Raw genomic sequence first — 14330 nt, forward strand, 5'->3', positions numbered from 1 at the left:
CAGTAGAAAGCTCCAAGGCCAAGCCCTTCTCCTGTCACGTAATAGCTGGTTGGTCCCACTCTTAGTGGCCCTGCCATCTCGCTAAGACCGTGTTAGAGACAGTTTCTTTCCTACTAGTTCCCCACAGCAATGAAGTCACAGATTCAGACCCCTCCAAGCAAAACAAAAAGGAACAAGTTAAAACCTTGGCTAATAGGTGAGAGAACACAAAATCTTACTGTATCCTTTGGTTTTAAAAGTGCATTTGGGCCTCCATTTAAGAGGGTACCGTGGAATACACTACAGAAGCTTAGCTCTCCCATGGAAACCTCAACAAGTAACTGAAAAGGTCCTAGAAAAAAATCTGGAAATATTCGGAAGTGAGCTTATTCATCTAGTATGGAACAGCAGAAAAAGATGGTCAGAAGATATTGGAGGCAGGTAAAGGGAACAATCCAGGGAAGCTTGTACCAGGTCAGAGAAGCAGAAAAGGCAGAGATGAGGGGAAAAGGATCATACCAGGAAAAACAATGCAAACTCCCGTAAACTTGCCAGAAGCCAGTAGAGTTGGAGAAAATAGAAGAACCAGTGAAATCCTGCAAATAGACCTGAAACTTGACAGTGTCATAAACCAGCACTATTTCCAATAATTAGGGGCCTGAAACCAGATCCTGGCCCTGAACTATTAAAATAGAATCATGGCTAGAACTAACACTCACAGATCACAGAACACAGAGTCAGGGCCCAGGCCTGGAGTCTTCAGAATGTAGGGAAGCACAACCAGACAGAGCCATCTCAGCACTTGAGTACTAGATATGGGATTTACATAGAAAGCTTGAGACCAGCACAATATGCTATATCCCACTGAAGCCATTCCAGGAAAAAGAATCCAGGTCAGACATAAACACCCAGTGAACCACCAGGAAACTTCAATAGAATCTAGAGATTGAGGAAAAGGGTTGGGATCCAATATTTACTCCTCTACCTAGTTTAGCAGCTATAGCTATATCCAGATTACAAAGAGGATAACAAGACCAAACCTAATCCATTTACAGTGTTAGGGAGGGACTGATCAGAGTACAAATCTGAGACCAAAAGTGTGAGTTAAGAGAAAGTCAGCAAACAAGAATCAATGGGATAAGAGAAGTCTGAAATGAAAACTTTTTTTAAAAAATGTAACATGACTGCAACTAGTTTGATTATAAATATTGTTGAGAAAAATGAGTCATATCTCAAAAATGAATGAGTTGAAAAGAGAAAAAAATGAAAGAATAAAATGGATTAGAACAGAAGCTGAAAAATCCCAACTAGGTAGTGGACTCCCTGGAAAACAGAATGAAGTAAACAACTCAGTGACTAGATGAGATAAAAATTATTAAAAAACATTCAAATGATTAAAAAAATAACTTTCTTAGAAAATAGGAAATCTTAAGAATCATCGAACTTCCTGAAAACCATAATAAGAAATCCAGTGTTAGCGGCTTTTAGAGGAACAAACATTCCCTCTCATCCTAGAATGCAATTTCTACCACGGTGCTCTTTGAATTAGAAGACAGTTTTGAGTCATGCTGGAAAATTTTGAAAACGATTCACACAGTCTGTAAAGAACAGACTGAGAGGAAAAAGAACATGAGCTGAACAGCAATAGCGGTGGGAGAGATGGCATTCTTACTGCTACCTGAGAGTTACCAAATGTAGCTGGGGAGGAGCAAAGGCATAGAAGCAGTTAGAGAGAGGAGAGAACTCAGCTTTGGTAGAGATGGGAGAAATGGATGACTGCTTGATGTATAATGAAATCAAGGCTCAGTCAATAAGGCTTATATTGTTAGTTTGTGCTTAGGACAAGAAGCTATACTCAGAATTAAGTTAAGATATATAGAATTAAGCTTCTATCTCAATCTTACAATTCTTCCTAACTTGGGGCCCTGAGCTATTGCAACTACATTTAAAAAACAAACAAACAAATAAGGGTTGAAAGGGAACTGAGTTTTTTGGGTTATCCCTTATACTGAGTGCGTCTTCTATCTGCATATTAACCTAGAGGAGGGCAATTGTATTTTTCTAGCACCTGGCCTATTGACTTTATAAAGTAAGTGCTTAATAAATGTTTATTAAATTTAATTGGCGGTATTGAAGGAAGTGAATTGAGCTTGGTATTCAAAGGACCAATATTCTGATCACCAACTTTATTTAAGATTTTGTTAGAAGAGATATTAGATGGGCAGCGCAGTGAATAGAGCACCGGCCCAGGAGTCAAACCCAGCCTCAGACACTTAATACAAAAAGTAGCCATGTGACCTTGGGCAAGTCACTTAACACCAATTGCCCTCCAAAAAGCAAAAAAAAAAAAAATTGAGAGATATTAGACATCTCCTAGTTCAGTGCTCTCATTTTATTTTATTATTTTATTTTGTTTTTTTAAACTGAGTCACAGAGAAGTTAAAGTGATTTGCCCAGGATTAAATAGATAGAAATAGAGGTTATATTTAAAGCTAATATCTGTCACTTTAAGATGAAGATTATATAATGTAATTAAAATGACACTGGAGTGAATGTCATTTGCCCTGGTTTTTAGTCCTGGATCGACCACTTACTGACTGTATGACCTTATGAGAATTTTTTCCCTGTTTTGAGTCTTAATAACACTGCTTGTACAATGACAGTTTGGATAGAATGGCCCTGAAGTCCCTTCCAATTTTAACATTTTCTGACTTAAAGGATTTACTCAGGTTTAGGTTGGAGTTGTATTTTCTATGTCATGCCTTAGGAGTAGTGTTATGGGTTCAGTTTCTCCACGTTAAACAATTCAAGAGACTATCCAGCCAGAAACAAAATAGCATATTGAACTATCCTGATTTGAAATAAGAAAGAACAAGTATTGAGTTATTTAGGTACAAATATTCTTTGGATTTTAATTCTATAATAGGTTTTTAGTAGTTATATAATACCTATTTTAAAAAAATCACAAAATATTAATTAAAATAGCAACAAGTGTTTTAACATGCCTGTGACAACTGAGATGTATTTGTAGGAACCCAACTCAAGGTAAATAGTGATTTAAAAAAATATAATGTGTGCTTTTAAACTTGGGCATATAGCTGTTCTGTTTAATATTCATTATAAGAATAATATTTGAGGCTTAGATCATTAAAAATATTAATATTAATCCCATAACATTACAATTTATTTTGTGCAAATGTTAAAGTTCTAAGGCTTTGTTGAATATCCCTCTTCCTCTTTAGCCTTATATTTTCAAAAACTAGGAATATTCTGATAATCTTACCTACCTTTCTCACAACTCTTATGGCAGCAACTCTTTGTCTTTCCCTCAAATTCCTTTAAGAGCATTTAATTAAAAAAAAAAAGTTCTTTGAACCAGAAATGAGGTTGTGCTGCTTCTCTCTAAAACAGAAATGTTGATTATGGTCATAGAGAAATTTAAATAGGTATATGAATGTACTTTTCATCCCTGTTAATACCAAGACATTCAGATTTCCATCAGATAAGTATGTGAATATCAACTGAATTTGCTAAAGATACCTTTTTGCATTGTAGATACAGCCTAGACTAACAATGAGCAAATTACCTCTTCAAGCAAATGTCTACCCAATGACAACAATGGCTTATATTCAAGATGATGGGTTTCGTTTGACACTTCTTTCTGCCCAGTCTTTAGGTGTTGCAAGTTTAAAAAATGGTATGTACTCTTCATACTCTCAACTTTTTTGAAAATTCATATGTCCTATTTTCGCCCTTGGTAAAAGGGCTTTGTTGCTGGGGAGAGGTGGGGGGGGAGAGAGAGAGAGACAGAGAGAGAGACAGAGAGAGAGAATGATAAAACAAATTTGAGAGGAAGAAAAGAATGGTGTTGAAAATCAAAAATCTAGCCCCTTCGTTTTATTGGTGCAGAGTATAAGACCAAAAAAGCTACCGAGAATCCAGAACTATGTTCTTTATATCCCATCAGGTCTGGCCCAAGTCTCACTTGTTCATTGTTTGAGTTTTGATGGCTCAAGTGAGTGTAAATAAAAATTCTTTGTTTTTTTTTCTGGTCAGAAACCCTGAAGGTCTTTCCTTCCCAGATTGATTCTTTGGAGTCGGCAAACTAGGCCATCTTTTGCCTCATTTCTTACCTAGCCTTAAATCTCTGAATGGGTGTTTGCCTCAGACAAATTGAGACCTGGGACAAAACTTAGCTTGAAAAAGCCAAGGTATCCCAGTGCATCCTGAACCATCTCTAGTTGTCTTGACCTGTGTCTTGCCACTGGACTCAGATGACTCTGCAGGAGTGAGGCTGATGACTTTGCACAGTTCTGCCTCACTTAAATCTAATTCACTTTTCAAGTCAAGACATCACCTTGCTGTCGTTTTTGGTCTTCTAGAAGGAAGATCAACCACAGTCTACCAAAGCAGATTAACACTTTATCTGCTTGTCTTAGTTTCCTAGAATAATGAGAGCTGAAGTGATTTTTTTTCCAGTCATGTCAGACGTGTTACTTGAAACCAGTTCTTCCTTACTTCAAGGCTGAAGAATATAAATTACTCCTTTTTCCTTTGGTGCAGCATAGCAAAAATATTTAGCATCTCTATTTTTTTTTTACTGTCATATAGCATATTATCATAGTATATTATGTAGCACATATACAATGTAATAGGTGTATTATATGTTTTATTTTAGACTGGATTTTCTTCAATAAACTGTAAAGATTTTTTCTGTTTCAGATGGTACTAATTACTAAGCATTTTTAAACATTTGATATTTGCATACTTATATTTTCAACCTTATCTTTTAAATTACTTTTAGCTGTTCTTCAGATAAAACAGATTGTTGACCAAATGTTATTGCATTAGTATAAGAAACTTCTACAGAGGAATGTCCTCTTCTAATGCAGATCAACACCTTCTCTCCAAAATTATAATCTTTAGTAGTAAGTTACTCAAATCATTAAAAAGTTGATGACCTTTTCCAAGGTTACACAAGTCAGTATATCTCAGAGGCAGGAATTGAGCCCAGGCCTTCCTCATTCCAAAACCAATTCTCTATCCATTGTGACACATTGCCTCATAAATATTCAGCATAATAATGATAAAATAATAGCTAGAATTTATATAGAGTTTTGCATTTGCAATGTGCTTTATGTATGTTATTTCATCAGACCATCATAACAACCCTATGGTTTAGGTGCTATGTTGTCTTCATTTTAAAGGCAAGAAATTCAGGACAGATATGTTAAGTGACTTTGCCTAGGGTCACGTAATTAAATCTTGTCTAAATAGGATTTAAACTCAGGTCTTCTTGACTCCAACTTGAACCTTCTCTACTCTGCCACTGGGGTAGCCATTAGATGGCATAATAAATAATGTTTAATTCTTGATATGGACATTAGTGATAGAAATAAGTACAAATAGGGATTAATGCATCATTGCAGTCAGTATAAAATGCTGTTATCAAAGTAAACATTGTTTCTTTTTCAGGACAAATTGAAGTTGTAATGGACCGTCGACTCATGCAAGATGATTATCGTGGCCTTGGACAAGGTGTGCAAGATAACAAGATTACAGCTAATTTATTTAGAATTTTATTAGAAAAAAGAAATGGCATTAACATGGTAAGAAGAATTAATGTGGCAATTTTTTGCTTATTTTAACCAAATAATAATTCTGTTTCTTTGATAAAAATCTTGGGAACTTTAAATTTTGTGATTTTCTGGTACCAGGTTTTGGGGTACCAGGATGTTCTAAAAAAAATGATTAGGTTGTACTCATATTAAAAGTCTAGTACCAGGGCAACTAGGTGATGCAGTGAATAGAGCTCTGGCCCTGGAGTCAGGAGGACCTGGGTTCAAATCTGGCCTCAGACACTTAGCACTTACTACCTGTGTGACCTTGGGCAAGTCACTTAACCCCAATTGCTCTGCCTTCCCCCCTCCAAAAAAAAAAGTCTAGTACTACTACCACATGATCATCTCAGTAGATGCAGAAAAAGCCTCTAACAAAGTACAACACCCCTATGCTAAAAACCCTACAAAGTATAGGTATAGAGGTACCTGTTTTTAATATCATATAAGAGCATCTATTCAGAATCAAAGGCAATAATTGTATGCAACAAAAACAATTTAAAATAAATATAGTAGTGAAGCAAGTATGCCACTCTCCCTATTATTTGATATACTTGTGGAAATACTTGCACCAGCACTAAGCCAAGATAAAGAAATTAAAGACTTAAAGATGATATGTTGGTAGATTTGGAGATCTAGGAAATTGGCAGAAATACTAGTTTGGACAATTTTTAATACCTTCAGCAAAGTTACAGGCTACAAAATAAATCCTCAAAAGGCATTAACATTTCTATATAGTAATAGTAAAATCCAAGAGGGAATAATAGGAAAATACCATTGTAAAGAACTCTAAAATGCATAAAATATCTGGGAGTCAACATACCAAAATACACAAAAGACTTGTGCAGATTCAGTTACAAAGTGCTCCTTTAAGAAGTATAAAACAACTTAAATAGACCATGCCACTATAATAAAAATGACAATACTACCGAAATTAATTTACATTTTTAATCCTATAATCATTACCAAGGAGAAGCTTTATGGAATTTCTTTTCTTTTACATTTATTTACTTTTAGTTTACAACTTTTAGTTCTATAAGTTTTTGAGTTCCAAATGTTCTCTCCCTCACTCCCCAAGATGGCATGTAATCTGATGTAGTTTCTACATATACCTTCACATTAAAAATATTTTCACAATGGTCAAGTTGTAAAGAAGAATTAAAACCAAATGAATGAACCATGAGAAAGAAAAAAACAAAACAGAACAAAAAAAAGAGCAAATAATTTACTTCAGTCTGCATTTGGACTCCGTAATTCTTTCTCTGGATGTCAATAGCCTTTTCCATCATGAATCTTTCATAGTTGTCTTAGAACTTTGCATTGATGAGAAGACCCAAGTCCATCAAAGTTAGTCATCACATATACAATGTGTCAGTAATTGTGTACAATGTTTTCCTGGTTCTGCTCCCCTCACTCAGCATCAGTTCATATAAGTCTTTCCAGGTTGTTCTGAAGTTTGTCTGCTCCTCATTTCCTATAGCACAGTAGTATTCCATTACATTCATATACCACAAATTGTTTAGCCATTTCCCAGTTGATGGGTATCCCCTTGATTTCCAATTCTTTGCCACCACAAAAAGAGCTGCTATAAATATTTTTGTACATATGGATCCTTTTCCCATATGTAGGATCTCTTTGGGATACAGCTCCAGAAGTGGTATTGCTAGGTCAAAGGGTATGCACATTTTTGTAGCCATTTGGACATAGTTCCAAATTGCTGTCGAGAATAGTTGGATCATTTTCTCCAGCATTTATCATTTTTCTGTTTTGTCATGTTAGCCAGTCTGACAGGTGTGATGTGGTACCTAGAAGTGGTTTTGATTTGCATTTTTCTAATCAATAGTGATTTAGAGCATTTTTCATGCAATTTATAGAGATTGTTTTAGTTTCTTCCTCTGAAAATTGTCTGTTTATATCCTTTGACCATTTATCAATTGGGGAATGACTTGTATTTTAGAAATGAGGCTTTTATCAGAGACTCTGGTTGTAAAAATTCTTTCCCAGTTTTCTGCTTTCCTCCTAATCTTGGTTACATTGGCTTTGTACAAAAACTTTTCAATTTAATATAATCAAAATTACCCATTTTGTAATGCTCTCTTTATCTCTTATTTGGTCATAAATTCTTCTCTTCTCCATGAATCTGATGGGTAAACTATTCCTTGTTCTCCCAGATTGCTTATAGTATCAACCTTTATATCTAAATCATGAACCCATTTAAACTTTATTTTAGTATGCAGTGTAAGATACTGGTCTATGCCCAGTTTCTGCCATACTGTTTTCCAGTTTTCCCAGCATTTTTCATCAGATAGTAAGTACTTATTCCAGAAGCTGATCAAACAGTAGGTTACTATAGTCATTAACTACTGTGTCTTGTATAACTAACCTATTCCACTGTTCCACCACTCTTATTTCTTAGCCAGTACCAAGTAGTTTTGATGATTGCTATTTTATAATATAATTTAAAATCTGGTATGGCTAGGCTACCTTCCCTAGCTTATCTTTTCATTAATTCCCTTGATATTCTGGCCCTTTTGTTCTTACAGATGAATTTTATTATTTTTTCTAGCTCTATAACATTACTTTTTGGTAGTTTGGCATGGCACTAAATAGGTAAATTAATTTAGGTAAAATTGTCATTTTAAATTATATTACCTTGATCTAACCACAAGCAACCAATGTTTTTCCAGTTATTTAGATCTGACTTTATTTGTGTGAAAAGTGTTGTGTTTATATAGTTCCTGGGTTTGTTTTGGCAGATAGACTCCCAAATATTTTATAATGTCTGCAGTAACTTTGAGTGGAATTTCTCTTTCTGTTTCTTGCTGTTGGACTTCATTAGAAATATATAGCAATGCTGAGGATTTATGTGGGTTATTTTATATCCTGCAACTTTGCTAAAGTTATTATTTCAAGTAGTTTTTTACTTGATCCTCTAAGTATATCATCAGATCATCTGCAAAGAGTGGTAACTTAGTCTCTTTTTTGCCTATTCTAATTCCTTCAATTTCTTTTTATTCTCTTATTGCTAAAGCTAACATTTCTAGCACCAAATTGAATAATAGGTGTGATAATAGACATCCTTCTTTCAACTCTCATCTGGAATTCTTCTAGCTTATCCCCATTACATATAAAACTTGCTTATGGTTTTAGGTAGATATGGAATTTTATAAAATGATAAAATTTATTTGGTTTTTAAAAAAAATCTAGAATACAAAAGAAAATGATGAAAAGAAGTAGAGATAAAGGGGAAATAACACTTCCAGATCTCAAAATATAAAGCAGCACTCAGTAAAACCATCTGGTGTTGGTTAAAAAAGAAACAGAGAAATAACTCAGTGAAGCAGACTAGACACAAGAGAGAATCAGAAATACTAGACTTAAGTAGCCACTAAGAACTCAGTGTTTGATAAAGGGAACTAAGTAAAAAAACTCCGTATTTGATAAAACGGCTCTGGCAGAAATTAGGATAAGACTAACACCTTCTACAGTATTTCACAGTAAATTTTTTTATATTATATTCCAAAATGATACCCAACCTTAATATTAAATATCTCATTATTAAATTATTAGAAAAGAAAAAAAAGTCATTGCTCTCACAACTATGGGATAGGAGCTGTATTCTTAACCAAACAAGAAATAGAGGCAATTTTAAAAGATAAAATCAGTAACTTGAATTACTTGAAACTGAAGAGCTTCTACATAGCCAACATTAATGCACTTCTGATAAGAAGGTAATTGTCAAATGGAAAAATTTTTGTTTCATATTCTTCTCATAAGGATTTGGAAACCAAGATATGTAAACAGTTCATAAATGCATATTGACTAATAGACATTCCCCAGGAGATAAGGGGTCACAGGATGTGAATAGTTCTCAAAAGAAGAATTGTAAAATATTCACAGCTACAGGAAAGAATGCTCCAAATCACTGATAATAAGTGAAATGTTAAATCATAACCCTGAAGCTTTACTTTATACCTTAAAAAATTGTTAAATCTGGGAATTGTTAATGTTAGAGGGATTTTGGAATGATTGAGCACACTAATATATTGTTGGTGGAGTTGTGAAATGATGCAGCTATTTTGGAAAACAATTTGAAATTGTGCAAATAAGGTGACTTAAATGTCCCTATTTTTGAACCAGGGACTCCATTACCAGGCTTATAAGGAAGTCATCACTAAGAAAAATGGCATCATTTCCTCCAAAATATTTTTGCAGCAGCTTTTTTGGTATCTAAGAATTAGAAACAAAGTAGATCCCTAGTAGTTGGAAAATTGGATTAACAAATTGTGGTACCTGAATGTAATGAAATATTACTCTGCTGTAAGAAATTGTCTGTGATGAATATAGAAACACATTGAAAGATCTCTGTGAATTGATGCAGAGCTTAGAGAACAATATACAAAACGACCACAACAATGTAAATAGGATCAAATTAATCAGCCAGTGCCTACTATTTGCTAGTAACTGTGCTAAGCCCTGGGAAGAGCAACTGTGTATCAAAAAATCAAAATTAAATGTAACAAAATCATAAAGATCAAGCAGTACTCAAAGGAAGGGATATGAAGGAATATCCTCAACTCACCCTTTTGTAGAGGTGGGAGGTCCACAGGTGTTACACTTTGCACATGTTTTCAGGCTTTTCCAACATATGGATCATTTATACTTTTTGTTACATGACATGGATTTCTGGGGAGAGTCAGGCAAAGGAATATTTGACTTTGGTGAAACAGTAAATTTCAGTAATATATTTTTTAAAGACATTGTTTTAAACATAATGTATATAAAACTGCTTCCCAGAATGGGAAAAAGTATTCAACCAAAAAGGGTTATAGGCTCAAGAGTTTGGACTTCAGGGGTTTACAGGTACTCTCATTCCATTAAATAAAAAATAGATTTAATATCTTCATTGAGCAATTTATATTAGGCTATACTATTTGTTATAGATATATACCATTTGCTTTTTTTTCCCATTTTTTAAAATTCCAATTGCTCCATCTATCACCATCTCACACTGGTGAAATACGTTCCTAAATGATCTTAAATAAAATCAGGCAGGCAGCATGTTCAACAGAACGAGTATAGGATTTAGATTCAGAGGACCTGTGTGAGTCATGACTCTGATACTTATTTCCTGGGATACTTTGGGAAAGTCACAGACGTCTTGAGGCTCAGTTTCACCACTGTAAAATGAAGGGATTGGATGTACTAGGTAACTTCTGTGGTCCCTTCCAGCTTCAAATCTGTGACCCTGTGATATCTTCTCATTCATCCTGGTTTGTTGCTGCTGGTGTCCTATTAAACCTAATCTTTGTATTCTTCAAGATACTCTTGAGAAATTAGAGGAAGCTAATGTTAAATGTTTAAGACTGAATCCTATGATTACAGACTACTAGATTCTTCTGCTTTTAGACCCAGGATGTACAAATAAATAAATGTTCCTGGTCTTAGTCAATCTGAATAAATTTACCTAGGAACCATAAGAAGTATTTATGTTCAAGATAGACCCTAAAATATTTCCCCTGAAATATTTTAAATGCTAGTAGTAGGCTTTGATTCTAAATAGTTATTCCCATTTGCTTCACTTAATTAAATACATTTGGGTGGAGTAAAGGGCATCTATTTATCTATCTACCTACCCACCTATCTGTCTTTATCAATACAGGACGTCTCAAGGGAGATAGTGTTAAATAAGCTTAAAAGGTAAGCTGAGATGAGACTGAAGGATCTTAAATCTGCAGTTCTTAGGAATCTTTAATAAGCATCCAATAAAAGATTTTTAGTAGAAGAAAAAAAAGTGATACGTTGGGATCAGTGCCAGAAAAGTAAGAGTCAAGAGAGAGCAGTGTTACAAAAACCAAGAGATGAGAGGACCAGGAAGAACAGAGTGACCAACAGGAACAAAGCTTGCATAGTTCTCAGGATCAGGATCAAGAAAAGAGGCATACTTTCAACACAGTTAGGAGATCAGCAGCCAGATTGTAGAGAGTTTAGAAGAGAGTGAGAGAAAAGGAAATGGAAGCACCAATTATAGGTGGTATTCCCAAAGAGTTTAGCCACAGGAGGAAGGAAGAATTTAGGAGGGAATAGATGATGAGGATTTTAAAGAGATTTTTTCCAGATTGGATAGAACTTGATATTTGCTTTTTGAAGTCTTATTTACTGGGAGGCCAAATCAGAAAATAATCTAAAAGAAATGAAATGACTCACAAGGTCATAAAGCAGAATTGAATCTCTAGACAATGGTCCTTCTCTTTTGCTATAAAAAATTGTTATAATTTTGCTTAGTGAAGATTAGAAATAGAGAATGATCCAGAGGGACAAGCTTCTGTATAGTGTAGAGAGGTTGACTTTGGAGAGATTTAAAAGGGTCAACTCTTAATCAGAGACCAGAGCAGGACAGAAACAAGGAGATGTCGAGGTTTTGAGTTGGAGAAAATGCATTTAAAGGCAGATTATCTCTATTTTCTCAGTAACTTATGAGGCAAGAGGAGTGAGAGTAGAAAAATTTGGGACAACCACTGTGGGATGTCCCTTAGGTAATTAAAGAGTAAAATTATTTCATTGTGGCAATGAGGGCTCAAGTGAGATTGAGTATTGAAAATTTTTAATTCAGTCAACACAATCGTGTGATTTAAGTCAAGAAGAGAAATGGTAGGGGTAGTAATACCAACTAGGGTTTGGCAGGTTGTGGTCAGCAACAGGACAGTGGACCAGAGAGTAGAAGACAGCTTGTTAAGTACTGGAATTTACAAAAGGATGAAAAATAGATTGAGGAAATAAGGCTCAGGGGAAAATGAAATGATAGGAGTATGTGGTCAGTAATGTCAGAGTCCTTGATCGTGAAAGTGGAGCACATGGATTGCTGATGAGATCAAGGTTAGTTCCATATTGGTGTGTGACACACTCTAAAATAGGTGCCTCAACTTTCTCTAATCCCTCTTTTATTAACCCCTTAAAATCTAACTTCTGAGCTCATTTTTACACCAAAAATTCTTCATTGAAAAATCCAGTGGACTTTTCTCAGTCTTCATTCTCCTTGACCTTTGACACTGTTTGATCACTCTCCCCTTTGATATTCCTGATTTCTCTTGAGTTTTTGGCACTTCTCTCTTTACTGGTTTTTCTCCCACCTATCTGATTACTACTTTTCTGTCTTTTTTGCTAGATTCTCTTCCTTTCTCCTTCTGTAGTATTTACTTTGGTTATCTCGTCAGCTCCCATGGATTCAGTTATCATCTCTATTTTCATGATTCTCATAAATGGCTAACTTCTCTACTGATCTCCAATCTTTCACATTTGCCTTTCAAACATTCAATCTGGATGTCCTAGAGACATCTTAAACTCAGCACATCTAAAACTGAATTCTCATATTTTCCCCTAAATGCTCCCTATCTTCCCTATTATTATTGAGAGCAGTAGCATCCTTCCAGTGCCTCAGGCTTGCCACCTAGGTGTCATTCTTAGTACCTCTCCATCTGTCACTGCCCTATACCCTTATATCTTTTTCCAGCACCTATTGATTTCACCTTCTTAACTTCTAAATACACCTGCTCTTTTCTCACACTGCTGCAACTGTGGTGCAAGCATTCCTCATCTCCTGCAATCATGTGCTGGTGGGTCAGTCTGGATCACTTCTCTCCCCATTTCCATCCATCTTCCGTTCAGCCACCAAAGTGACTTTCCAACAATGCAGGTGTGACCATGTCACCCAACTACTCAGTAAACTCCAGAACCTCCCTATTTTACCTCCAAGATCAGAACCACAGTGCCCTTTTGGATCTTCACAGCCCATTATAAGCTGTCCTCTTCCCTGTCTTTCTTTCTTACCTTTACCAAGTTTCCTTGCACCTTACTCCTTTACACACACTCTTTGCTCCAGTGACTCTGGCCTCCTGGCTGTTTCATAAACAAGACACTCCATCTCTCAGCTCTGGCCATTTTCTCTGGCTCTCCCTCCTTATCCTGCTGCTTCCTCTAAGTCTCAACTAAAATCCAGTCTTCTACTGAAAGTCTTCTCCCACCTCTCTTATTCTGGGTGTCTTATCCCTGTTAATGTTTTCCTATATATCCTGTAAATAACTTGTTTGTATGTATTTATTTGATTGTCTCCTTAAGATTATAAACCCTGAAAACAGGTTCTGTTTTTTGTTGCTTTTTGTATCCCCAGTGCTTAACATATTTGACTGATTAGGGCACAGTAAATTTGAGTTAGAGAGGCCAGAATGTTTGAGGGGTTTTAATGTGTATTAAAGTTTCCTAATAAAGGGAAGGGTTTGACATAGAGGAAAACTGAATCAAGGAGAGATTGAAAGGAAGGGGTTTCAAAAGGAAGACTCAATGGAAGGAAGAGCAGAATTGGATAGGGTGGGACTTAGGAAGTGGTAGCAAGAGTAAAGAGGTATTTTTCACTTACACAGCCAGTAATTTTGTGTCACCAGGATTAGTAGAGGAAGAAGTAAGAATTTGTTAGCCAGAGGATGAGGATATGTAATTTTTTGGGGTAATATTTTTTGACGGACTCCCACTCTTAAGAGTCTTTTGGAAAGGTGAGACCAGGCCTCTGCACACAGGGATATTCTTTCCTCTAACCAGGAGCAATGAGAAAGAAAAAGAAAACAACTGAGTTATTTCTTACTGTGGTTAAAAATGAAATCTTTTCTGAAAGAAGATGGGCATTTTCTTACTTTTATTTCCCAAGGGGAGCAAAAAAAAAGATTATATTTGGGATTTTTT

General features: G+C 35.4%; 1 protein-coding gene across 1 annotated transcript in view; it reads left to right on the forward strand.

The window, feature by feature from the left end:
* MAN2A1 (mannosidase alpha class 2A member 1) overlaps positions 1-14330 on the forward strand; it is a 236724-nt gene that overhangs the window by 205884 nt on the left and 16510 nt on the right. Inside the window, exons 18-19 of the mRNA XM_069088155.1 lie at positions 3535-3676; positions 5455-5588. Of these exons, the coding sequence (XP_068944256.1) occupies positions 3535-3676; positions 5455-5588 (276 nt within the window). The remainder of the gene's footprint in view (positions 1-3534; positions 3677-5454; positions 5589-14330) is intronic.

Source organism: Petaurus breviceps, unplaced genomic scaffold, assembly GCF_028583685.1.
Source record: "Petaurus breviceps papuanus isolate PSGF00001 unplaced genomic scaffold, PetGlider_PUasm1.0 184, whole genome shotgun sequence".
Classification (NCBI taxonomy): domain Eukaryota; kingdom Metazoa; phylum Chordata; class Mammalia; order Diprotodontia; family Petauridae; genus Petaurus; species Petaurus breviceps.